The sequence below is a fragment of the Rutidosis leptorrhynchoides genome, chromosome 8, assembly GCF_046630445.1.
Source record: "Rutidosis leptorrhynchoides isolate AG116_Rl617_1_P2 chromosome 8, CSIRO_AGI_Rlap_v1, whole genome shotgun sequence".
Classification (NCBI taxonomy): domain Eukaryota; kingdom Viridiplantae; phylum Streptophyta; class Magnoliopsida; order Asterales; family Asteraceae; genus Rutidosis; species Rutidosis leptorrhynchoides.
Window position 1 is genome coordinate 315,877,890 of NC_092340.1, and position 27,536 is coordinate 315,905,425.

Genomic DNA, 27,536 nt, shown 5'->3' on the forward strand with positions numbered 1-27,536 from the left:
TCTCTATGTATGGGATGTGTATTGAAATATGAAATCTTGTGGTCTATTGTTACGATTTGATATATATAGGTTAAACCTATAACTCACCAACATTTTTGTTGACGTTTAAAGCATGTTTATTCTCAGGTGAATATTAAGAGCTTCCGCTGTTGCATACTAAAATAAGGACAAGATTTGGAGTCCATGTTTGTATGATATTGTGTAAAAACTGCATTCAAGAAACTGATTTCGATGTAACATATTTGTATTGTAAACCATTATGTAATGGTCGTGTGTAAACAGGATATTTTAGATTATCATTATTTGATAATCTACGTAAAGCTTTTTAAACCTTTATTTATGAAATAAAGGTTATGGTTTGTTTTAAAAATGAATGCAGTCTTTGAAAAACGTCTCATATAGAGGTCAAAACCTCGCAACGAAATCAATTAATATGGAACATTTTTAATCAATAAGAACGGGACATTTCATAAATATTATGTGATATATTAATATCTTAACATGTTTGATATTGTGTGATAGATTTCTACCTCTAGCACAAATCCCATTGACTCACCTAATAATAACGTAGAGTCGAATATATATTGGCAAGATTCACAAGTTCCCGAAGAACCGGAAGAAGAGGAAACGGAACCGGAAGAAGAGGAAACGGAAGAAGAGGAACCAGAAGAAGAGGAACCGGAAGAAGAAGAGGTTCCGGAGGGGGGAATAGTAGGAACCACAGAAAACCGGTCAAATAAAAGAAAATCCTCAACCAATGGATCAAAGTTAATAATGGTCAATGGTGTTTCCGCTAAGGAAGCAAAATATTGGGAAAATTACCAATTTTCTGATGAATCGGATCCTGATGATGTTATAGAAATTACCCCGACCCAATTTAATGAGGCAAAAGAAAATAATAAGGGAAAATGTGACGACCCGGAAATTTCCGACCAAATTTAAACTTAACCTTTATATGTTTCCGACACGATAAGCAGAATTTGTAATGTTGAATCTCAAAAAGTGTGATGCCCCATACAAAACCATCATGTACGAATCATCAACAACAGGATCATTACAAGGTTAAGTACTACATGCTGTAATAAAAGAAGTTGCATTCACGATAAAAAGATAACGTCATAACTGACGTCAATTATTTTACACCAACAGTATGCTTCTACGAATAGCAAGCATGAATAAATATATGTGACCCTTAGGTCGTTACAAAACATAGTTCAAATGTATTAAAGTTTGAATGCAGTTAAACAGTTCATGCAGTGATAACACTAGAGCAGCGGGTGTCTACGGCAAGACTAGCACGACAGCGGAAGCAAATAACCTTAAGCACCTGAGAAAAACATGCTTAAAAACATCAACACAAAGGTTGGTGAGCTATAGTTTAAGTATAACAGTATGTAAGGTAGGCCACGAGATTTCAGTGCTACAAAGAGCGTTTCAAAACAGTATGATAAAGTATATGTTAACCGTGGGCACTTGGTAACTAACTTAACGTTTATACCCCCTGAAAGTACACTTAGCAAGTGCGTATGTCTACGAAGTATTAAACACTCGTTAAATGCTAGCGCGACTAGCCCGAGTGGGGATGTCAAACCCTATGGATCCATATCTAAGATTCGCGTTCACGGTTCAAAAACCAATGATTAAACGTTACCGAGCTAAAGGGAATGTTTATGCCGTTGTATAACCCACACATATATAAGTTTAAGTACTCGTGCCTAATATGTAAAACATAAAATGCGCATGTATTCTCAGTTCCCAAAATAAGTTAAAGTAAAAAGGGAATGCTATAACTCACAATGATTAAGTAGCGGTAAAATATGACTCGGAAAGTAAGCAAGTAATGAAGGTTGTCCAAACAGGTCCTCAACCTAAGTCAAAATAGTACTAAGTCAGTAAATCGTATGAAAAGGTTTAAAAGTATGTAAATAAGGTCTTAAGGGTCATCATCATTCATCACCAAACAAAAGGCGTAAAGTAAGTTTCGTTTATGAAAGTAGTTTAAAATAAAGGCTGACTTCGATCAGTCACCACGGCCTCTATACCTATTGAAATAAGGTGAGACCAGTGGCCATGGCTCCGTCTATGAGTCCTTTAAGTGTGGTAAAATTTACAGAAGCAAACTCGTCTTCGTTTGACCGTGGCGACGGTCTAAGTGCGAGTAGGTCAGAAATTTCTGCACAACGTTAAAGGACATAGTGACGATCGGAGGGTCATAAATCCTAAACCGTAACTCGGATTAATACAAGTCCTATATGAAAAGTTAACTACACGAACTGAGCTAACTTAAAATTAACGTTACAGTAGCCCAGGTGTACTGTTCTTTTACAGAAATAGCAAAACAGTAAGCAGAGGACAGGAAACAGAAAAATAGTGGGTTCCGGTGGGTTTGGTGCTTGATGTTCATCATGGTTCTCATCCTTGATGCCTATAGCTTCAAGTGTACAACTCAATGATATGTTTACATCATCTTTACCAAGTTTTGACCATCATAACCCTTGTGTAAGTCTAAGACATGAAGCACAACTCACTTAAGTGTTGCAAGTGTTTTGATGAACCAAAGTTACATCAAAGTCTTAGATCTAACACATACATGAACTTTAAAACTAATAATAAGTTACAAACTTGAAAGTGAACTTATGAAATCAAGATCTTAAGTTGTAGAACATAGTTCTTAGTTTGATCTTGAAGATCCAAGACTCAAAAGTCTAGATCAAGCATAAGTATACAAAGTTATATTTAAAGAAAACTTACTTACATGTTCTTGAACTTTTAAGTTAACTTTTAGTTCCAAGAGATATGAGATCAAGACTAACTTGTAATACTTGACCATTTAACAACAAACATGAATTTAAATGTACAAGAAATGAAGTAATAAACTAAATAAGTAAGTAACTAGTTCATTGTTGTTCATACTTTAAAGATTCAAACCAAAGTTTGATCTTTAAGAGAGTAAACTTTAAAGTTTACTAACATGACTTACAAGTATGATTTGCAACACATGAACTCTAAATCTTTTAAAACAAGTAAGGTAGAATCATAAACTAGTAAGTTTATGTTCTTGAGTGTTCTTGTAATTACAAGATAAAAGAAGAATGAAACTAGTAAGTTTGATTCTTGTAATTAGTAAGTAATTAACTAACAAATACATGTAACTAAACAACAACCAAGATCAAGTGATTAAAACAAACAATGATGATGATGATGAGAGAGTGGTGTTAGGCCACGGTTTTGGCCAAAGAAAAGGAAGAGGAATAAGTTCTTGCTACTTACAATTTAGAGAGAAAAAGGAGAGGAAAGTTGAGAGGAATTAAGTGTGTGTTTTTGTGAGAGGATACAAGTGAAGAAGAAATACAAAAATGAACCACAAAACTCCCTCCAAGGCCTACTAAGTCCATGGCCTGCAGCTCCAAAGGGGGGAAGGGAAGAGTTTAATGGTTACTAGCATGTAAAAGTCATAAAAGGTGGATATAAGATGTGTTTGCATGGGGATTATGGGTTAACTAGATTCCAAGTGTATAAAACTAACTAGTTTCCATCTAATTGATACTTAAAAGTGTAGGACATGGGCTAACTAGTCCAATTAAGAAGTAGGGTGGGCTTATAAGTTCATATTCATGAGTCCATTATCATTAAACAAGTCCAAGTTCAAGTATTAACAATTTAATCCCATTAAAAGCCCAAGTAACTAACTAATCACCATAGTTAATTAAAATGATTAATAAAATCAATCATGAATGTAAATAATATCTGAAAATATTATTCGTGTAAGTTTCGGGTGTCACAAAGACGTTTCGGGCAATTAAAGTCAAGTACGGTTAATCATGGCAACAAGTAAATGTAATAACATACATTCGTTTAATCACACGTATTAATAATAACAATTATTAATAAATAAACGTTGGAAAAATCCAGGGTCGTTACACTACCCACCTGTTAAAGAACATTTCATCCCGAAATTTTAAGCTGAGGTAGATGGAGGAGTCGGGAAAAGGTGAGGATACTTCCGCATCATTTGATCCTCTCGCTCCCAAGTAAACTCAGGTCCTCGTTTGGCATTCCATCGTACTCGGACGATCGGAATCTTGTTACATTTCAATGTTTTGATTTCGCGATCCATAATTTCAACAGGCTCTTCCATGAAGTGGAGTTTGTCGTCAATCGTAAGTTCCTCAAGTGGTATGATAAGTTCAGGTGCAGCAAGACACTTCTTCAAGTTTGACACGTGGAAGGTAGGATGAACTGAGCTCAATTGTGCTGGTAGATCCAAACGGTATGCAACGGGTCCAACACGTTCCAAGATTTCAAAAGGACCAATGTATCGTGGGTTTAACTTTCCACGTTTTCCAAAGCGAATCACACCCTTCCAAGGTGCAACCTTCAACATTACACGATCACCAACGTTGAATTCAAAGTCTTTACGTTTAAGATCAGCATAACTCTTTTGGCGATCACGGGCAGTCTTAAGTCTAGCTTGAATCTGAGCAATCTTCTCCGTCGTTTCATGGACTACCTCGGGTCCGGTGATTTGCTTCTCGCCTACTTCGGCCCAACAAATAGGAGATCGGCACTTATGGCCATACAATGCTTCAAAAGGTGCGGCATTAATGATCGAGTGATAACTGTTGTTGTAAGAAAATTCGGCGAGTGGCAAATGCCTTTCCCAGGCCTTTCCGAAATCGATGACACATGCACGCAACATGTCTTCCAAGGTCTGAATTGTTCATTCACTTTGCCCGTCGGTCTGTGGATGATAAGCAGTACTCATGTCGAGACGGGTTCCCATGGCTTCTTGCAAAGAACGCCAGAATCTAGAAGCAAAACGGGGATCACGATCTGAGATGATTGATAAAGGTACACCATGACGAGATACAACCTCTTTGATGTATAATTGGGCAAGTCTCTCCATTGTATTTGTCTCCTTCATCGCTAAGAAGTGTGCAGATTTGGTAAGGCGGTCAACAATAACCCAAATAGTATCGTATCCGCCCACCGTCTTTGGTAGCTTGGTGATGAAATCCATTGTTATCCGTTCCCACTTCCATTGTGGGATTTCTGGCTGTTGAAGTAACCCAGAAGGTCTCTGATGTTCGGCCTTAACTTTCGAACAAGTCAAACACTTCCCAACATAAGTTGCAACGTCCTTCTTAAGATTCGGCCACCAATACTGTTCCTTAAGGTCGTGGTACATTTTGCCCGCACCGGGGTGAATCGAATATCTCGATTTGTGTGCTTCATCAAGTATAAGGTTCCGTAGATCTCCATAATAAGGTACCCAAATTCTTCCGGCATAACATCGGAGTCCAGACTCCCTAACCTCGAATCGAGAGACAAGTATATATTTAAATAAGATCTGATAAATATATTTAAATATATAAAACGACTATATATAAGTTATATAATAAACATGTATAGATTTTGGAAGTCATTTTGGGTTGAGTTGACTTTTGTTGACTTTTCATGTCGGTCTCGAGCATTAGGATTGTGATACACTACGACTTGACCTAAATTGTTAGACAGATATTGACCAACATATAAATATATATACTTAATATAGGTTCGTGAATTCGAGACAAACCCTGCACTTGTTCAGTGCCGTCATATACATAATTGCTACGAAATACAGTATTGTGAGTTTCATTTGCTCCCTTTTTAATTGCTTTTGCAATATATATTTTTGGGCTGAGAATACATGCGCTGTTTTATAAATGGTTTACGAAGTAGGCACAAGTACTAAAACTAATTCTATGTGGGTTTAAACCAGAAATATACCCTTAGCTTGGTAACATTAAACTACTTGTGTATGTATGGTAGGCGCGAATCCTAAAGATAGATCTATTGGGCCTGACAAACCCCATCCTGACAATGGGATGCTATAGTACTTCGAGGTTATTTTAAACACATCTGATCTGGTGTACTTCAGAGGGTAAAACATGAACGTTAAGGCTTGTTACCGGGTGCCTACAACTTATAGAATACTTTTATACACTTGCGAGTGTACGGATATTTATAGAAACTGAAATCTTGTGGTCTATTACTATTACGGAAATGACTGATTATGATAAACTAATGAACTCACTAACCTTTTGGTTGACACTTTAAAGCATGTTTATTCTCAGGTATTAAAGAAATCTTCCGCTGTGCATTAGCTCATTTTAAGGATATTACTTGGAGTCATTCATGACATACTTTCAAAGACGTTGCATTCGAGTCGTTGAGTTCATCAAGATTAATATTAAGTCAATTATAGTTGGATGTAATATGAAATGGTATGCATGCCGTCAATTTTTGATGTAAAGAAAGTTTGTCTTTTAAAAACGAATGCAATGTTTGTAAAACGTATCATATAGAGGTTAAATACCTCACGATGTAATCAAATATTATGAATCGTTTATAATGTATATGAACGGATCCTTTCAGAAAAGGCATCAAAATAGAGAAATCTGATTCCGACCCCGATGAACTTTATATGTAATGTCAACACCCGTATTTTCAATATCGTGACAATAACCTGGGAACCTCTAAACCACCAGGTTTTTCTAAACCAATGTGGAAAACGACGGCTCATATTAGAGGAACATCATATATCCCTAGAAAATTAGGAAAAAGAACCAAGTTCGAAGAAGAAGAAACCAGTGATTCAGATTAGAGGGGTGTGAGCATGTTGTGTAATAAATGTATTGTAGTGTGCTTGTACTTTTATGTTCTATGTAGAAATTGCTTGTATTGTTTGTTATTACGAATCTAATCCTTGTCTATTTTACAGTATAAAAACAAAATGGACGTTAAGGTAGACAACCGAATATTTTAGAAGACCTACCAGAGGATATGATTGAGGAAATCTTGTCTAGAGTCGGTCAGAATTCATCAGCACATTTAGTTATGGCGAAATTAACTTGTCAAACATTTGAAAGACTTTCCAGAAATGCCTTAGTTTATAAAAGGCTTTCCTTTGATAGGTGGGGTATATCACATTGGGGAGACTTTAAGTTACGTCGTGTTTTCTTTAAAGCGTTAAATGCGGGGAACCCAAATGTAATTTTACGCTACGGGTTAAGAACCTATTTTGACTCAACATATCCCAACATAGGATTTCGTGAATTAGAAAGAGCTTCTAACATGCAACATAAAGAAGCATTTTATACTTACGGGTTAGTGATGTTCGCTTCTTACCTAAGTGAGAAAAAGAACATCGGATTGCAGCTTTTAAATAAAACTTTCCCACAAGTGACGGATTCAGTAGTTGGGGTGAGAAACAAGGTTTTTAGATTATTACGGGGCTGTTGGACATTACAAAACCATCGTCCTTTTAACGACATTACAACATGCTGCCTAGCCAATGGTCATAACGGTTATTTTTCACAAGATCAAGGATGGGAAGTCGTCTTAGTAAAACCAAAATGCATGACTTGTTTCTGGACTTACGAATTACGTGTCTTTATTTCCTTTACTGAACAACTTACGTATTAAGTAGATTTATCTTCAAAACTGCCCTGTATCATAGTGTACTATATTTCATGTTATATGTAATATAGCGAAGTTGTAAGTTTGAAGAATATTTGTATGTGATATATTATTATAATCAGTTTTTCATATGGAATTGTAGTAGTTGAATTGTATATTAGCTACTAAGTATGAACTTAACGGGTAGGTAGTACCCGAATTTAAACTTATAAAACGCTAATATGAAGAAAAAGCTTTTATAAATGAGTTCATATTATGCTACGAAATACTATTGACTACTCTTAATATTTTGTACGATTAACTCGATTCAGTTGGCTATTTTGAAGAAAATGGCACCGACTACTCGACACACCATGAATATGAGCGAAGAGGAATTTCGTACCTTTCTTGCTGTAAACATAGCCGCAGTACAGGCTGCGCTACATACCAACAATAACTCTGAATCTAACAATGCAGCTAACGGCGCAAGAAATCGTGTAGGATGCTCCTACAAAGAATTCACTGCCTGCAAACCTTTGGAATTTGATGGAACCGAAGGACCAATTGGATTGAAACAGTGGACCGAGAAAGTCGAATCGGTGTTTGCCATAAGTAAGTGTACTGAAGGAGACAAAGTGAAGCACGCTACGCATACCTTCACAGGTATTGCGTTAACATGGTGGAATACCTATCTAGAGCAAGTGGGATAAGATGATGCTTACGCGCTACCGTGGTCAGCATTCAAGCACTTGATGAACGAGAAGTACCGTCCCAGAACCGAGGTCAATAAGCTCAAGTCAGAACTTAGAGGGTTACGAACACAAGAATTCGATATTACTTCGTACGAAAGGCGATTCACAGAATTGTGCCTATTGTGTCTGAGAGCGTTCGAAGATGAGGAAGAGAAGATCGACGCGTTTGTGAAAGGGTTACCGGAGAGAATCCAAGAAGATATAAGTTCACACGAGCCTGCCTCCATACAAAAGGCATGTAGAATGGCTCACAAACTAGTGAACCAGATTGAGGGAAGAATTAAAGAACAGGCAGCCGAAGAGGCCAACGTGAAGCTAGTCAAAAGAAAGTGGGAGGAAAACGGTGATAAGAGTCACCAATACAACAATAACTATCCCAACAATCGCAACATCAATCGCAACTACAACAAATGGCACAACAACTACAACAATCATCCCAACAACAATAACAATCGCAACAACAACAACAATCAGAAGCAGCTATGCCAAAGGTGTGAAAAGTATCACTCGGGGTTCTGCACCAAATTTTGCAACAAGTGTAAAAGAAATGGTCATAGCACGGAGAAGTGTGAGGTCTACGGACTAGGGGTTAATAGAACGAAAGGAACAAATGGTGTCGGAACGAGTAATGGCGGAGCAAGTAGTGTCGGAGCAAGTTATGCCAATATAGTTTGTTATAAATGTGGAAAACTGGGCCACATTATTAGAAATTACCCGAATCAGGGGAATACTAATGGGCAGGGCCGTGGAAGAGTTTTTAATATTAATGCGGCAGAAGCACAGGAAGACCCGGAGCTTGTTACGGGTACGTTTCTTATTGATGATAAATCTGCTTATGTTTTATTTGATTCGGGTGCGGATAGAAGTTATATGAGTAGAGAATTTTGTGCTAAATTAAGTTGCCCATTGACGCCGTTGGATAGTAAATTTTTTACTCGAATTAGCAAACGGTAAATTAATTTCAGGAGATTATATATGCCGGAATCGAGAAATTAAACTGGGTAGCGAAATATTTAAGATTGATTTGATACCAGTAGAGTTAGGGAGTTTTGATGTAATAGTTGGCATGGACTGGCTGAAGGAGATGAAAGCAGAGATCGTATGTTACAAAAATGCAATTCGCATTGTACGAGAAGAAGGAGAACCCTTAATGGTGTACGGAGAAAATGGCAACACGAAGCTACATCTTATTAGTAATTTGAAGGCACAAAAACTAATAAGAAAAGGTTGTTATGCTGTTCTAGCACACGTCGAGAAAGTACAAACTGAAGAAAAGAGCATCAATGATGTTCCCGTCACAAAAGAATATCCCGATGTATTTTCGAAAGAATTACCGGGACTACCTCCACATCGATTCGTTGAATTTCAAATAGATCTTGTACCAGGAGCTGCACCAATAGCTCGTGCTCCTTACAGACTCGCACCCAGCGAGATGAAAGAACTGCAAAGCCAACTGCAAGAACTATTAGAACGTGGTTTCATTCGACCAAGCACATCACCGTGGGGAGCTCCTGTTTTGTTTGTCAAGAAGAAGGATGGTACATTTAGGTTGTGTATTGACTACAGAGAGTTGAATAAACTTACCATCAAAAACCGTTATCCACTGCCGAGAATTGACGACTTATTTGATCAACTATAAGGCTCGTCGGTTTATTCGAAAATCGATTTACGTTCTGGATATCATCAAATGCGAGTAAAGGAGGATGATATTCCAAAAACTGCTTTTAGGACGCGTTATGGTCAATACGAGTTTATGGTTATGCCGTTTGGATTGACTAACGCACCAGCTGTGTTCATGGACCTTATGAACTGAGTGTGTGGGCCATATCTTGACAAGTTTGTCATTGTTTTCATCGATGACATACTTATTTACTCAAAGAATGATCAAGAGCACGAAGAACATTTGAGAAAAATGCTAAAAGTATTGAGGAAAGAAAAACTGTACGCTAAGTTTTCAAAGTGTGCATTTTGGTTGGAAGAAGTTCAATTCCTCGGTCAGATAGTGAACAAAGAAGGTATCCAGGTGGACCCGGCAAAGATCGAAACTATTGTAAAGTGGGAAACCCCAAAAACTCCGAAGCATATACGTCAATTTTTAGGATTGGCTGGTTACTACAGAAGATTCATCCAAGATTTCTCCAAAATAGCAAAACCCTTGACTGCATTAACGCATAAAGGGAAGAAATTTGAATGGAAGGATGAACAACAGAAGGCGTTTCAGTTATTGAAGAAAAAGCTAACTATGGCACCTATATTGTCATTGCCTGAAGGGAATGATGATTTTGTGATTTATTGTGACGCATCAAAGCAAGGTCTAGGTTGTGTATTAATGCAACGAACGAAGGTGATTGCTTATGCGTCTAGACAATTGAAGATTCACGAGTAAAATTATACGACTGAATTGGGTGCTGTTATTTTTGCATTAAAGACTTGGAGGCATTATTTATATGGGGTCAAAAGTATTATATATACCGGCCACAAAAGTCTCCAACATATATTTAATCAGAAGCAACTGAATATGAGACAACGCAGGTGGATTGAACTGTTGAATGATTATGATTTTGAGATTCGATACCACCCGGGGAAGGCGAATGTGGTAGCTGACGCTTTGAGTAGAAAGGACAGAGAACCTATACGGGTAAAAGCTATGAATATAATTATTCGTACTAACCTTACTACTCAAATAAAGGAGGCGCAACAGGGGGTTGTAAAAGAAGGAAAGTTGAAGAATGAGATACCCAAAGGATCAGAGAAACATCTTAATATTTGGGAAGACGGAACCCGATATAGGGCTGATAGAATTTGGGTACCAATGTTTGGAGATGTGAGAGAAATAGTACTTAAGGAAGCACATAAAACCAGATATTCAATACATCCCGGAGCGGGGAAGATGTATAAAGATCTCAAGAAACACTTTTGGTGGCCGGTTATGAAAGCCGATATTGCTAAATATGTAGGAGAATATTTTACGTGTTCTAAGGTCAAAGCTGAACATCAGAAACCATCAGGTCTACTACAACAACCTGAAATCCCGAAATGGAAATGGAAAAACATTACCATGAATTTCATTACTAAATTGCCAAGGACTGCAAGTGGTTATGATACTATTTGGATAATAGTTGATAGTCTCACCAAGTCAGCACACTTCCTGCCAATAAGAGAAGATGACAAAATGGAGAAGTTGGCGCGATTGTATTTGAAGGAGGTTGTCTCCAGACATGGAATACCAATCTCTATTATCTCTGATAGGGATGGTAGATTTGTTTCAAAGTTCTGGCAGACGTTGCAACAAGCATTGGGGACTTGTCTAGACATGAGTACTGCCTATTATCCACAAACTGATGGGCAGAGCGAAAGGACGATACAAACGCTTGAAGACATGCTACGAGCATGTGTTATTGATTCAAAACAGTTGGGATCGACACCTACCGTTAGCAGAATTTTCCTACAACAACAGTTATCATTCTAGTATTGAGATGGCGCCATTTGAGGCACTTTATGGTAGATTATGCAGGTCTCCGATTTTTTGGAATGAAGTGGGGGATAGACAGATTACGGGTCCGGAGATAATACAAGAAACTATCGAGAAAATCATCCAAATTCAACAACGATTGAAAACCGCCCAGAGTTGACAAAAGAGCTACGCGGACAGTAAAAGAAAAGATATAGAGTTTGAATTTGGAGAAATGGTCATGCTTAAGGTTTCACCTTGGAAAGGCGTTGTTCGATTTGGTAAACAGGGGAAACTAAATCCAAGGTACATTGGACCATTCAAGATTATAGTTCGTGTCGGACCAGTAGCTTACCAACTGGAGCTACCTCAACAACTCGCGGCTGTACATAACACTTTCCACGTCTCGAATTTGAAGAAATGTTTTGCTAAAGAATATCTCACTATTCCGTTGGACGAAATCCAAATCAATGAAAAACTTCAATTCATTGAAGAACCCGTCGAAATAATGGATCGTGAGGTTAAGAGACTTAAGCAAAACAAGATACCGATTGTTAAGGTTCGATGGAATGCTCGTAGAGGACCCGAGTTCACCTAGGAGCGTGAAGATCAGATGAAGAAGAAATACCCGCATCTATTTCCAGAAGATGCGTCAACACCTTCAACAGCTTAAAATTTCGGGACGAAATTTATTTAACGGGTAGGTACTGTAGTGACCCGAACTTTTCCATGATTATATATTAATTGAAAACTATATTTGCATGATTAAATATTTCCAACATGTTAAGCAATCAAACTTGTTAAGACTTGATTAATTGAAATAGGTTTCATATAGACAATTGACCACCCAAGTTGACCGGTGATTCACGAACGTTAAAACTTGTAAAAACTATATGATGATATATATATGATTATATATATAGTTAACATGATATTATGATATGTAAGTATCTCATTAGGTATTTTAACAATGAGTTATATACATAAAATTGAGTTTATTGAATTAAGAAACTCGAAACGATATATATAACGATTATCGTTATAACAACGTCTTACTAAATACATATGAATCATATTAAGATATTGATACACTATGTTTAACATGATAAAATGATAATTAAGTATATCATTAAGTGTGTTAACAATGAACTACATATGTAAAACAAGACTACTAACTTAAGAATTTCGAAACGAGACATATATGTAACGTTTATCGTTGTAACAACATTTAACTGTATATATATCATGCTAAGATATATTAATATATCATAATATCATGATAATGTAATAATTTAACATCTCTTTAGATATAATAAACAATGGATTAACAACATTTAACAAGATCGTTAACCTAAAGGTTTCAAAACAACATTTACATGTAACGACTAACGATGACTTAACGACTCAGTTAAAATGTATATACATGTAGTGTTTTAATATGTATTCATGCACTTTTGAAAGACTTCAAGACACTTATCAAAATACTTCTACTTGACAAAAATGCTTACAATTACATCCTCGTTCAGTTTCATCAACAATTCTACTTGTATGCACCCGTATTTGTACTCGTACAATACACAGCTTTTAAATGTATGTACTATTAGTATATACACTCCAATGATCAGCTCTTAGCAGCCCATGTGAGTCACCTAACACATGTGGGAACCATCATTTGGCAACTAGCATGAAATATCTCATAAAATTACAAAAATATTAGTAATCATTCATGACTTATTTACATGAAAACAAAATTACATATCCTTTATATCTAATCCATATACCAACGACCAAAAACACCTACAAACACTTTCATTCTTCAATTTTCTTCATCTAATTGATCTCTCTTAAGTTCCATCTTCAAGTTCTAAGTGTTCTTCATAAATTCTACAAGTTCTAGTTTTATAAATTCAAGAATACTTCCAAGTTTACTAGCTCACTTCCAATCTTGTAAAGTGATCATCCAACCTCAAGAAATCCTTGTTGTTTACAGTAAGATATCATTCTAAATCAAAGTAATACTCGTATACAAACTTTGATTCAATTCCTATAACTATAACTATCTTAATTCGAGTGATAATCTTACTTGAACTTGTTTTCGTGTCATGATTCTACTTCAAGAACTTTCAAGCCATCCAAGATCCTTTGAAGCTAGATAATTTCTTGTCACTTCAAGTAGGTTTAGATACTAAACTTTATGTAGTAATGATATTCATAACATCATTCGATTCATACATATAAAACTATCTTATTCGAAGATTTGAACATGTAATCACTAGAACATAGTTTAGTTAATTCTAAACTTGTTCACAAACAAAAGTTAATCCTTCTAACTTGACTTTTAAAATCAACTAAACACATTTTCTATATCTATATGATATGCTAACTTAATGATTTAAAAACGAAAAACACCGTAAAACCGGATATACGCCGTCGTAGTAACACCGCGGGCTGTTTTGGGTTAGTTAATTAAAAACTATGATAAACTTTGATTTAAAAGTTGTTCTTCTGGGAAAATAATTTTTCTTATGAACATGAAACTATATCCAAAAATCATGGTTAAACTCAAAGTGGAAGTATGTTTTCCAAAATGATCATCTAGACGTCGTTCTTTCGACTGAAATGACTACCTTTACAAAAACGACTTGTAACTTATTTTTCCGACTATAAACCTATACTTTTTATGTTTTAGATTCATAAAATAGAGTTCAATATGAAACCATAGCAATTTGATTCACTCAAATCGGATTTAAAACGAAGAAGTTATGGGTAAAATAAGATTAGATATTTTTTTGATTGTTGTAGTTACGGGAAATATTGTAACAATTCTATACAAATCATATCCTAGCTAACTTATATTGTATTATACATGTATTCTAATATATTATGTAATCTTGGGATACCATAGACACGTATGCAAATGTTTTGACATATCATATCGACCCATGTATATATACTATTTGAAACAACCATAGACACTCTATATGCAGTAATGTTGGAGTTAGCTATACAAGGTTGAGGTTGATTTCAAAAATATATATACTTTGAGCTGTGATCTAGCCTGAGACGTGTATACACTGGGTCGTGGATTGATTCAAGATAATATATATCGATTTATTTCTGTACATCTAACTGTGGACAACTAGTTGTAGGTTATTAACGAGGACATCTGACTTAATACACTCAAATCTTTAAAACATAATAAAAATGGTTGTAATTATATTTTGATCATACTTTGATATATATGTACATATTTGTATAGGTTCGTGAATTAATCCGTGGCCAAGTCTTATTTCCGAGGAAGGAAATATCTGTGAAAGTGAGTTATAGTCCCACTTTTAAAATCTAATATTTTTGGGATGAGAATACATGCAGGTTTTATAAATTATTTACAAAATAGACACAAGTACGTGAAACTACATTCTATGGTTGAATTATCGAAATCGAATATGCCCCTTTTTATTAAGTCTGGTAATCTAAGAATTAAGGAACATACACCCTAATTGACGCGAATCCTAAAGATAGATCTATTGGGCCTAACAAACCCCATCCAAAGTACAGGATGCTTTAGTACTTCGAAATTTATATCATATCCGAAGGGTGTCCCGGAATGATGGAGATATTCTTATATATGCATCTTGTTAATGTCGGTTACCAGGTGTTCACCATATGAATGATTTTTATCTCTATGTATGGGATGTGTATTGAAATATGAAATCTTGTGGTCTATTGTTACGATTTGATATATATAGGTTAAACCTATAACTCACCAAAATTTTTGTTGACGTTTAAAGCATGTTTATTCTCAGGTGAATATTAAGAGCTTCCGCTGTTGCATACTAAAATAAGGACAAGATTTGGAGTCCATGCTTGTATGATATTATGTAAAAACCGCATTCAAGAAACTTATTTTTGATGTAATATATTCTTATTGTAAACCATTATGTAATGGTCGTGTGTAAACGGTATATTTTAGATTATAATTATTTGATAATCTACGTAATGCTTTTTAAACCTTTATCGATAAAATAAAGGTTATGGTTGTTTTAAAAATGAATGCAGTCTTTGAAAAGCGTCTCATATAGAGGTCAAAACTTCGCGACGAAATCAATTAATATGGAAAGTTTATAATCAATATGAACGGGACATTTCAGTTGGGTCCAAGTCCTGCTGTCTGGGCAATATAGCATAGAAGGATGCATGCGTTGCGTCGGGAGAGTTATGCAGTGGATTCAGCAGGAAGGACTATCGATAGACCGTAGCCGATCACCTATTGGTTGTAGACTCGTACAAGCCGCTGATCCTTGTATTGTTGTTGTTGTTGTTGTTGTCGTCGTCGTTGTTGTTGTTGTTGTTGTTGTTGTTGCTGTTGTTGTTGTTGTTTGTATGCTAGATCAAGACGTTAGCATACTTTTATGGCTGTTACATGATTGATGTTTATGCTTAGTCTGTTAGATAGATTCCATTCACTTAGCTTCGTATTAATTTCTCACATTCCTCCCTTACAGATTATGTATGATGCATGTTGGATTACGGGAGCCGGACTGTGAAGACATGTTTGACATACTTAACTCTAATGTCGGATTTTGTAATAAATGTTCAGAAGTTTTAAGTAACATAAGTGTTGTAATGATTAAGATTTAAATCTACTGTTATGAATTTATGTAATTCGTGTAATTATTGTTGTGTTTATATTAAGTTTACTTCCGTTGTGATTTAAAAAAAAAAAAAATAGTCGATGTTACACCTAATGTGTTGATAATTCTTTTTAGAGGTTTAAAAAAAATATATATATATATCATTTTCTATCTATAAATTGACAACACGAGAAATTAATTGTCTATGAAAATTCAGTGCATTCATATTTCATATTTTAATTTATAACGTAACCATTTTTTTCGATCTTTTCAAATGTCAATTTTTCCTCTATGTTTTGTATCACCGACGCAAAATACATAAATGAGGTTTCTTTGAAACGACAATGATAAGCACATTTATGAGATATGAAGCAAGACTAACCAGGGTCGGTCTCGAAAATTTAGAGACCTAAAAGGAGAGAGAAAAAAAGACGCTTAGGCTCTAAAAAAACAATATTTAAAAAAATAATAAAAAAAAGGCCTTCCGAACCTTGGTAGAGTGCTAGTAGACTTTGATTTTTTTTATGGGGCATTTGATTGCTGTTTTTCGACCTATTGTATTTCATTTTTGCTGCTTTAATTATGTTTTCATAGTTTTCATGCTTCTCAAATTTTCAATTGTGTCTGTACATATAAAAAAATAAACCCCTAAAAATCATGGGTCATGAGCAGTCAATCACCTTATTTCCCTCCGGACCTCCCCTGAAACTAACATGCATATGTTGAAAAAACAACATACGTTTTAGAGTCACTTGTCTTTATTAAGAGATTAACAATGATGACTAGTTGTAGTTATATAGAAAAAGAAATCCATATGAACTTAACTATATAAAAACTTGATTTATTAACAAATGTATTGTTTTATTAATTAACCGTTATTTTAAAATTAATAAGTAAAAAAAAAAGTAAAATTAGTTTATAAAACTTTTATACATTTTAACGATAGTTTTAAGAGCTATTTTTTAATTTTCTTTTTCTTATCAAATAATATAAACTGTACCAAACATAGTCAAATGTTGCAAAGTTTTAAATATAACTTACAAAGTTTTTAAACAAATCTTACATATTTATTGAATGAAATGTTAAAAAAAACTATCAAATTACTTCGAATCTTAACAATGCATTATTGAACGAAAGGTCTTGTGTGCAATCGATCCGGTACTAGGTCTCGCATTTAGGGGACTTGATCACCCGACGTTTACCCTCTATGGGGAGTCAATGTACGCGTTCATACGAGGTTTCCTCGCTAATAAAAAAACAAGGCAATAATAATAATATAATAATAATAACAACAATAATACAATAATAATACGGAGTAATAAATAATTATAACTAGTTTGGTTCAGCCCGCGCGATGCGGCGGGATATTTCGGTCCGCGTATTCATATTTAACGCAGTTTTATTGACAGAAGGAAAAACGGCCTGTGTGTTATGCGTTATTGTTGGTGTCGTCGTCTTTAGTGTTTTTTAAAATATGTTCGGTTCAAACATAGTTAGTTTATTTTTGTTGATAAAATTATTTCGAGCGTGACGGCGCTGGCGAAAAAATTTAACTCATGGCGAGCAAAAAGATACGGGTTGTCGTTGTGTTTAGCGTTTTTTAAAAAGTGTCTGTTTCGAACGTAGTTAGTATCGTTTTGTTCATAAAATTATTTCGAGTCTGACTCTGCTGTCGGAAAAATTTAAGCCTCGGCGAGCGGGAAGATACGGGCTGTCGTATTTAGCGTTTTTTAAAAAGTGTCCGTTTCGAACGTAGTTAGTCTCGTTTTGTTCGCAAGAATATTTCGAGTTTAACGGAGTGCTCGGTGAAATTTAAATCGGAGCGAGGAGGAAGATACGGGCTGTCGAAGGCGTTGGAGGAAGTTTTTATTTTAAGTTTCAGAATTGACAGTTTACTCCCCTGAAGTACAGGGTTTTTTTTTTAAGTGTCCAAAAGTTGAGGGGGTGTTTTGGTTTTTTTGGAATTGGGTTTGAACTATTGTCCTTGGGGTGGTCGACCACAAACCCCACCACTTTTATTATTAAATAATAATAATAATAATAATAATAATAAAATAATAATAATAATAATAATAATGATGTATTAATGTATTAATATTAATTATAATAAATAATAAATAAAATAATACAATGATTTCTATTACGAGTACTTTTTACTTTTAGTCATTAACTTTTCAGCAGATCATTTCGTTTACAATTTTTCAACTTCAGTCCTATAATCCTAGCGGCCCAAGAAAAAAAAAAGAAAAGAAGGAGCCCAAGAAAATAGAAAAAGAGAAGCCCGAAAATAAAACCTCCGTAATATTTTCACTTGTGAAATGTTCTATACCTTTTATTCATGCAAAATTACAGTTTTATATATATATATATATATATATATATATATATATATATATATATATATATATATATATATATATATAAAAGAAAAAAAAAACTTGCTAAAAGCCCAATATACACCACCGGCTTGAACCAATGTTTGTTCGAACGCATCAAATATAAAAAGGCTTTCATTCTTCAATGACTGGTAAAAAATTGTGCCGATCCCGAACACTAGGTTTGAATCAATTGTTGTTCTATCTCAATTCAAACAATTGAGTTCGAATCAATTGTTGTTCTAATTCAGTTCAAACGGCCGTGTTCGAACCAATTGTTGTTCTAACTCGGTTGGGACTCATTTGAACTGAGTTAGAATAATACTTGATTCAAACTCAATTGTTTGAACTGAGTTCGAACATCATTTGGTTCAAACTTAGTTGTTTGAACCGAGTTAGAACAACAATTGGTTCGAATCTAGTGCCCGGGGTGCAAATTTTTACTTGTCATCGAAGAGTATGAACAACGTATCCAGAATTCAAACAAATAATGGTGTTTTCGAACAAACATTGGTTCGAACGAATGGTGTAGTTTAAAGACTTTAAATAATTAAGTATATTTTGACCCCAAAAAAAAAAAAAAAAAAGCCTTAAAAGTGTATTTTTGCTAATTCAAACAAATAATTTCCCTTTATTTTTCCATAGAAATTGGAAATATGCAAACATACACAAAGCTTCACTTAAATATTTCTCAGTCAAGTGGACAAACATATGCGGTAAAAGTTCACGTTCGTTACAAAAATTTGGATAAAAATAAATTCAAAACCAACAATTTGAATGCATAATGTGTCGATACTGGAAAGAGTTGTTTTCAACAACTGAAGTGACCAAACCTATTTATTCTCTTCTCTTGCTATTAATGTAAGCAGAAAATCTTTATAATTTCCGTTTGCCACATCTTCGATTTTTTCAGATAACGTGATTGTGTACTTATTACGATATTCTTCTTTGATCAACTTCATATCAATGTCAGCTCGAGTAACAATTACTCTAGTAAGACCTTCTCTTGTGTTCTCGTCTACTTCTTTTGCCATAGCCGTTTCCATAACCTATAATTCTCATATTGGTGAGTTAACATATCTAAATGACAAATTGATTCAAAAAAAAAAAAAAAAAAAATCAAATTTATATTTTTATATGAAATTAAAGAAAGAAAAAAGCTTAAAACAGACTTATGGTGTGCTTAATAAAACAAAACTATTAAGTCCAGAATTGATCAAAATTTGAATGATTTAAAAGTTCTGATTGACTTGGTTTTGAACTATAATAATTTGTTTGATTATCATTCTGAATGAATTCTATAAAAGAAGTCCATCTTTTTAAATGAATAGATAATAGAATATAATTATTTTAAATGAATAGATAATAGAATATAATTATCTGATAAGTGTTTTATATTAATTTAAGAAGATTATCAAACAAATGGAGGTGTTGAATAAGTTCCATTCAAATTGTAGAATAGTTCATCTATCGTTTGACATTAAAAATGTCATAAACAAACTCACTAAATGCTAAGCGAACAATATTGAATCATTTAATTAAGAAGCAAACAAACATAACCTTATTTATATAATATGGTAATATATTGGATTTTACTTGTTATTTTTTTTTCATAATAACCAAACAAATTTTCATGTCCAATACTTATATCTTTTGACATATTTTAGGCTTAATTAAGAAACTAAACTTACTAGAAAATTTTCTATTTTTTGTTGTGAATTATTATATCAAAAAATAAATTTTATTTAAATGGCTGTTAGAATATCGATCTCCTTTAAATTTTAACTTTTGAACGTGTAACCGTTCAAGATTTTTAAGGTGCGTTTGATAAAATTGAATGATTAAACGTTGAATGGTTCATAATCTGAATGATTCAAAAGTTCTGAATAAAGTTGATTATGATTAAACCTTAAAATTAAACACTTAAAATTTAGAGATTAGATGATTAAACGAGATAGATTAAAATAGTAAAATCGTTATAAAAGATAAACTTAATGATCTAAACCATCAAAATTTTAATTAATGTATAAAAAGCATATATCACCGTAGAGGGTTGAATCATCGAATTATTGAAACTCAAATAATCAAATTTTGAGTTTTCAATATTTAGTTTTAACCAGATTAACCAGAAAATCAAACACTATGAAATTGTGTACAGAAAAGAAAAATAATACAGCAGCTACGGACTACTAGTCAATTGTTCCAAGTTATTACTACTACAATATCAAGTGATTAGGGCAAAAGAATTGAAAGCCAGTGTGAATTCGATTTACTCTTTTTCGGTTCGAAACCTAACTGAATTCGAATTTGGTTTCCGATTTGGTATTTGTTTTCAATTTTGCCTCCAAAATTTTCAAAAAGGAACGCAATAAAATGAGGAAATAGAAAACCGAACCGATAAACACTCTTAGCTCAAATCACTAAGAAAATAGCATAAAGGGTTAAAACTTAAACTAAAAGAACTTGAGCTTTGATTTATAATCAATAAATAATTTCTAACCTTGCAAAAGTAAGTTGGTGGGGTACATAGGCATTGAATTGTGTCTTTCAAGCTCACGTTTATATCAAGATCCTGAAAAATAGTGTTAATTATAGAATGATCTATATATTAGCCATGTTCTAAAAACATAATTAACCATAAACGTCTAATTGACAAAGTTAATTACAATACATACCACATCAATAGAGCTACCACTCAAATCTACGTAATACTTAAACAATGACTTGATGTGTGATTTGCTTCTTGTAGACAGGATTGTGACCACATCATCATCCAATAGAGGGTTCTTCTTATCGGCATTTTTCACCGCGCTGTACAAAATCTTGGCTTCAGATTTTGCGACTTCTTCGTTCACTTTTGGACCTTCATAACGATATGCACTCACAAGCGCTACGAAAAGCTGTTAATTAAGTAACAACACACCACGTAAAAAATCAAGATTCACAAATTCATAACTTATGTAATTAATACTCCATATTTTTGGTCTTTTAATTATGAAGTTGGTTAAGGACCTTGCGTTCGTCGGTGGTGACATGCGAAGCAACGTCTTCTTCAATTGATCGTTCAAAGAGTGAATGATAAGCTCTTCGTGCACCAAGTAACTCATCTGAAGATCTTGTGCATGCGATCTCTATGATGACGTTGTTAGATTTAGGCCCATCTAACAATGCATCGTTAATCAAACGTGCATCTCTTTCCCATGGATGCATTGTCCACAGTACCATTGCTGTCTATATATAAATCAACAAACAAAAAATACTTTTTTCTTGTCATAATTAATTGAAGAAAAGTACTTTATAAGATTAGTTGGGGGTAATGTTATGAGTACAGAAGTAGTTCTTAGACTATTTGTTTGATTACAAATTTTAATTTAGATGTATGCTTAGTTATGCAGAGTTTTATGTTAATTTTATGGATTTATATTTTGAGTAAAATTGCAGTGACAAATCAACTTGAAAAATGACCTTAGAGTGTTCTAGGCTTAATATCAACGTTATTCATCAATTATATACAATATACTATATACAATACATACATACATATATATATACATGTATATATGTCTCTTAAAATATATATATATATATATATATATATATATATATATATATATATATATATATATATATATATATATATATATATATATATATATATATATTGGTATGATCAAGAGGGAAGTAACCATTCGGGGGGAAGCGGGGGAAGCAAAATTTTTTTTTTTTTTTTTCGTTTTTTGAAAAAACTTTGTTCACGAATATTATAGATGAGATGAAAATATGAACATTTAGTAGAGACACTTTGTGATAAATGTTTTTATTTTGGCCGGAAAACGCTCGAAGAAGTAATATATAACAATTATCGTGTTTTTCGAGCGTATTTTGAGGTTTTAGCTATTGGGGTTTAGATATTAGGGTTTAGATATTAGGGTTTAGAAATTTAGGGTTTAGGGTTTAGATTTAGGATTTAGATTGAGTTTTTAACACGAACGGTTTAGAGTTTAGGGTTTAGGGTTTAGGGTTTGGTGTTTTGGGTTTATGAAATAAACCCAAAACACCAAACCCTAAACCCTAAACTCTAAATCGGGCTAAATTTTACTTCACAAAACATGAAAAAACGTTCATATTCTTCACGAACAATATTATCTAGAATGTTATTTTTGTCGATCATTTTCTCACCTAAATAATAACATTCATCACGAGGTGTCTCTTCTAAATGTTCATATTTTCGTGTGATCTTGATGCCGGAAAAAAAAATTTCAAAAAAAAAAACAAAAATTTTTTTTTTTTGCTTCCCCTCGCTTTCTCCTGATTGGTTACTTCCCCATTGATCCTGCCCCTATATATATATATATATATATATATATATATATATATATATATATATATATATATATATATATATATATATATATAGACAACATAAAAATTATAAATAATTACCTTAAAGCGCAAGAAATCGAACTTGAGTAGATTAATTTGATTTTGAACCAATTTCTCAAAAGAGCGATCATCCTCACCAAAGAAATGGGGAGTCCTTAATCTGAATGATTTTAGTTGATTTGTATCCCACTTCCCCAAAATTGAGATTAGTGATTTCTCATCGATTCCAAGTCCTTATTTACATTAAAATTTAAAATGACATATAAATCAGACAGCATGTATATCAATTACTTATTACTCCGTATTAAGTTTATACTATCATAGTAATAGTAATAGTAATAGTAATACTAATAGTTATACGAAGTTTATCATATAAGAAACAATGGATTGTACTTTATCACAGAAATAGAATAGTAATAGTAATAGTAATCGGAATTTTAAGTCGCTTGATCTATAGATCTATTTTCTATAAGCAAAAATGGTCGATCTAGCCATGAATATGTTGATTACTTACAATGTAAAATTACAACAAGATAGTACATTTACATAAGTGCACTAGGTATAATCTATAAAATGATCGAGCTTAGTTTTTTTTATAAGAACAGTTACACCTCAAGCATGCATGTGACTTAAAGTAAAAAAATGTAGAAATCAAATTAGTTAAGTTAATGATTAGAGTGAAAAGAAGCTAGAAAAATTTACCAGAGAAGGCTTTGTTGACAACATTCAGTTCATCAGAAAACGCCATTGTAAATAAAATGATTTATTTGTTGAGAGAAATAAAATAAAAAGATATATATATGCAAGTTGTGTTTTGCAGAAAGGACTTGAGATAAGGTGGACATTTATATGTCATATTAAATCAGTGAAGCATGAGAATTGTGTAATCAAGTTATTATTAATGTATTATTAATAACTAGTTTAATTTTTATTTTATTTTTGTGGACTGCTATTGGGATCACCCGAGGGGGACTAAACCACCCATTGCGATCATCTCCCGTTTCGACTATGCCGATGCAGCGATAATAACCCCGCCTCATCGCTGCCCGAGAGGAAACCTTGAAACCGATCCAAGGGCACGACCAAGTAAAACCCCCTCCCATTTAACCCCCAAACGATATGAGAAAGGTGTCATGGGTGGATACTTCATGGCAGAGATGAAATTGTGTTTTTAATATATAGTCAACGGGGGTGTAACTCATGACCTCCCCTAAAAGAGGCAGACCACCAACCGCTAGACTACATCACAACTTCATTAATCACTAGTGTATACAGAGTAACTCACGACTTTTCAAGAAATTAGTACTTCATCCGTCTCAATTTAATAGTCTCTGATTCACTTTTCAAATTTTTCTTTACCAAGTTTGACTTCATATATCTTTATATGTGTAATATATTATTTAATAAAATTATATAAATGAAAGCACGTTTAATGCATAATAGATTCATATAAATTTCATCAAATAATATATAATATAAACCAAGATATTTTAAGTCAAAACTGATAATAAAAGACTTAAAAATCAAACATGAACTATTAAATTAAGACGAAAAGAGTAATATATAAGTCATAATGAATAATTAATATTGATAATAAATAAATAAAATATAAAATTAAAAAATCAACATTGCTAATTATCAAATCAATTAATTCAAATCACTTAATGAATGATTTTAAGAGAGAGACAAATATGACATTATAATTCAAATCAACCGTTATCATTTATAGTTATGAACTAATTTAAAAGACGGAATTTAATATTTTGACAAAATATGACATAATATAAGTTTTCTTTTTGTTGGTTAATAATGTCACGCCAAATATTCTAATGTTAAATGTCAGTGTGTTTTGAAGATAACAATAAATCTATATACGTATAACCATGCTAAATAACACGAGTTCATAAATCACTATTTTCTTTAGCAAACGACCAATATTTTCAAAACGTGTCGGCACGAGTCAAATTTAACTACGTCTTTGGTTAAACAAGTCTTCTACATTCAAACCATGAATTGATCATAATACTTGCCGAATCAAAGAGTCAGCATAGAAGTTCTGCTATTCTAACAGAGAGAGAACACCAAGTTTTGATGACTCAATAGAAGACGCAGTGGAAAGCTGTGTTGATCAAAGAAGGGACAACAATTGAATTGTGTTGATCCAAAGAAGAGGCGGCAGGAAAGCTCTGCTGACTCAACGAAGAGGCAGCAGGAAATTTTTTGTGACTCAATAAAGACTCGGCAAGAAAGCTCTATTGGCCACTAAGAAACATTAGAAAAGATCTGCAGGCTCAACATAGCACAACTTATGATTATTTTACTAAACTTAACAAACGAAGGTTTTAAAAGCGGGATTTTCAAAATATATCATATAAACTTTGATTGTAAGACATTTTAAGACGTTTAAAACTTGCACTTTTACATCTTATAGATTAGGAAATCCAACAGATAATAGAATTTACCTTCAAGTGTGATATCGGCTAAAAAGTCACGTTTTTACCCCACGATATCAGACCCATATTCAATAAAGTAATTAACTTTATTGCCAAAATATGCATCTATTTGCTTAGATTGGTATATTTGGTAATTACGAAGGCAATGCAAAAAGAATAAGCGAAAACGGACTTAAAACGAAGAATCTAGAGCGAAAACGACAAACACTTGGAAAGCTTCTAGAAGAAAACATGTGGCCAAGAAGAAAAAAACTGCCTGCTTTTAGCTGTGGACGGCTGACCCAATTGGAAACGGGTGACCCAACAAAACGGGCTTATTAAACGGGTTGCCAGCCCAATGGACGGCCCAACATGTTATTGGACGGGCCTATTAAACGGATGGCCAGGAATATGGATGACCTGCCATGAAATTGGACGTCCTGCCCAAACGGCCTGCCAGGCCTGAAAACCCTATAAATAGAGCTCATTTGTGTCCATTTCAACACACTCTCCACTTTTCACTTCTTCAATTCATTCCCAAATTTAGTTTAGTTTTATAGTCTAGTTCGGGAATAGTCTTTCGAGGCCTTCTCACCTCCGAGCGAGAAGTCAAGTACCCGGAGGCGAACGCCGAAGATTGTACTAAGAAGCTGTCTAGAGTCGGAGTTGTCACTTTTGTACTTTCGGAACTCGATTAATATACGGGTACTTTTATCTCTACTCTGTCTTGTTATAATGTCTTATTACTTTAATAGATGATATTATTGCCATGATTAGCGAGTAGTTATATTTTGTGCATGCTATGATGTAGTTGTTATGCTGCCTAAATATATATAATTGTGTCATGAGATACTGCTGAGATGCTTTCCGATTATGATTAAACTCAATCGCTTTTCTGACTAATAGAACGTGATTATCGGCTCTGTGATTGGAAAGTCGCGAACCCCAATTCAGAGTACACTATCTGTGTCACCCCTTGGTAAGACTCCTCTGCCGGATACATAGGGCGTTTGTCAGAGGCACAACGGTTGTAGTAAGGCAACCTACCCTATGGATTCCGACAGAGGTCTTTCGTAATGGAAACCCTAATTGATACTAGGAGTACAAGGCCGGCCTCAGGCTATGCTAGAGTAGTTACTACGCATGTAAACATAGCACGTATATCGAGGAGGAACATCGATTGTAGTACTATATATCTCTGTTATGTATGGCCATGGAAACGATCTCACTGTCGAAGAGTACATTGCACCATAAAGCGGTCTCAAACATTGCACACCGTCCGAGGAATTCTTTAGTAATAGGAACTGGTTGTTTAAACCCATAAAGGATTGGAACAGTTAGGATAACAGAACGTTTACATGGAGACTATTGTCTGGACATGCTGTTCCTTTATGGTTGATTTCTTTTAAATAAGAACATAACTGATCTTTATAAACCAATCATTAACGAAAGCATCGGAAACGTATCATGTCTCTTGGATAAGGGATACCCTCTACTTTAGCTTATGTTTAAGAAAGTTTGGGCCATGTGGGTAGATTAATACGCTGCCTTATCGGGTCGCTCATAATAAAAGAGCCGTATAGTGTTAACAAGTAGCTGTGTTACTCTGGCGTCGAGGGAAGAGGTTTTGCTGCCCATTCAGAATCTTCAAGCCTATCGCATACATTATGCCCAGTGATATGTCAGTCCTCTGACGGGGGCGGTAGGACTAATATAACGGGTAAAGGGTTATCAACTATTCATGAGCCGTCATTACACAACTCAGCAATGTAACTAACGAAATCATATCATGTACATCTTTAACCTTATCTGAAATACGAATTCTACCTATCTGTATTTACTTTATCCTTTAGAAAACCCAAAATAGAAACACAACTACTCCTTGTTAATTATTTATGTTAGGTTTTAGGTTCGATTCTATAGACTTCTTTAAAAATGACCCTAGGTCATACTTCCCTTACTCACCATAAGGAGTAGTAGATTTAGGCCCCAACCTTATAAATTTGAAACGCAAGTACATCCCCACTGGGAGACCTCGACCGACGGCCGTGCGGCCCGACGACACTGCA

At 34.1% G+C, this 27,536-nt stretch overlaps 1 protein-coding gene across 1 annotated transcript; it reads right to left on the bottom strand.

The window, feature by feature from the left end:
* Window positions 1-19,373: 19,373 nt before the first annotated feature.
* Window positions 19,374-23,824, bottom strand: LOC139864991 (annexin D4). The gene is made up of 6 exons (XM_071853538.1): window positions 23,738-23,824; window positions 23,096-23,268; window positions 21,665-21,883; window positions 21,328-21,552; window positions 21,153-21,224; window positions 19,374-19,701 (listed from the first exon to the last, which is right to left on the bottom strand). Exons 1-6 carry the CDS (start codon window positions 23,781-23,783, stop codon window positions 19,486-19,488), a joined length of 951 nt encoding a protein of 316 aa, XP_071709639.1. The 5' UTR covers window positions 23,784-23,824; the 3' UTR covers window positions 19,374-19,485.
* Window positions 23,825-27,536: the final 3,712 nt, after the last annotated feature.

Excerpts from the sequence above, each read along its gene's own strand:
- LOC139864991 (XM_071853538.1), bottom strand. The coding sequence starts at position 23,783 with ATGGCGTTTTCTGATGAACTGAATGTTGTCAACAAAGCCTTCTCTG. Across the intron at positions 21,553-21,664 it reads TCACCACCGACGAACGCAAG|CTTTTCGTAGCGCTTGTGAG; the intron begins GTCCTTAACCAA and ends CTTAATTAACAG. Across the intron at positions 21,225-21,327 it reads GTGGTAGCTCTATTGATGTG|GATCTTGATATAAACGTGAG; the intron begins GTATGTATTGTA and ends ACTATTTTTCAG.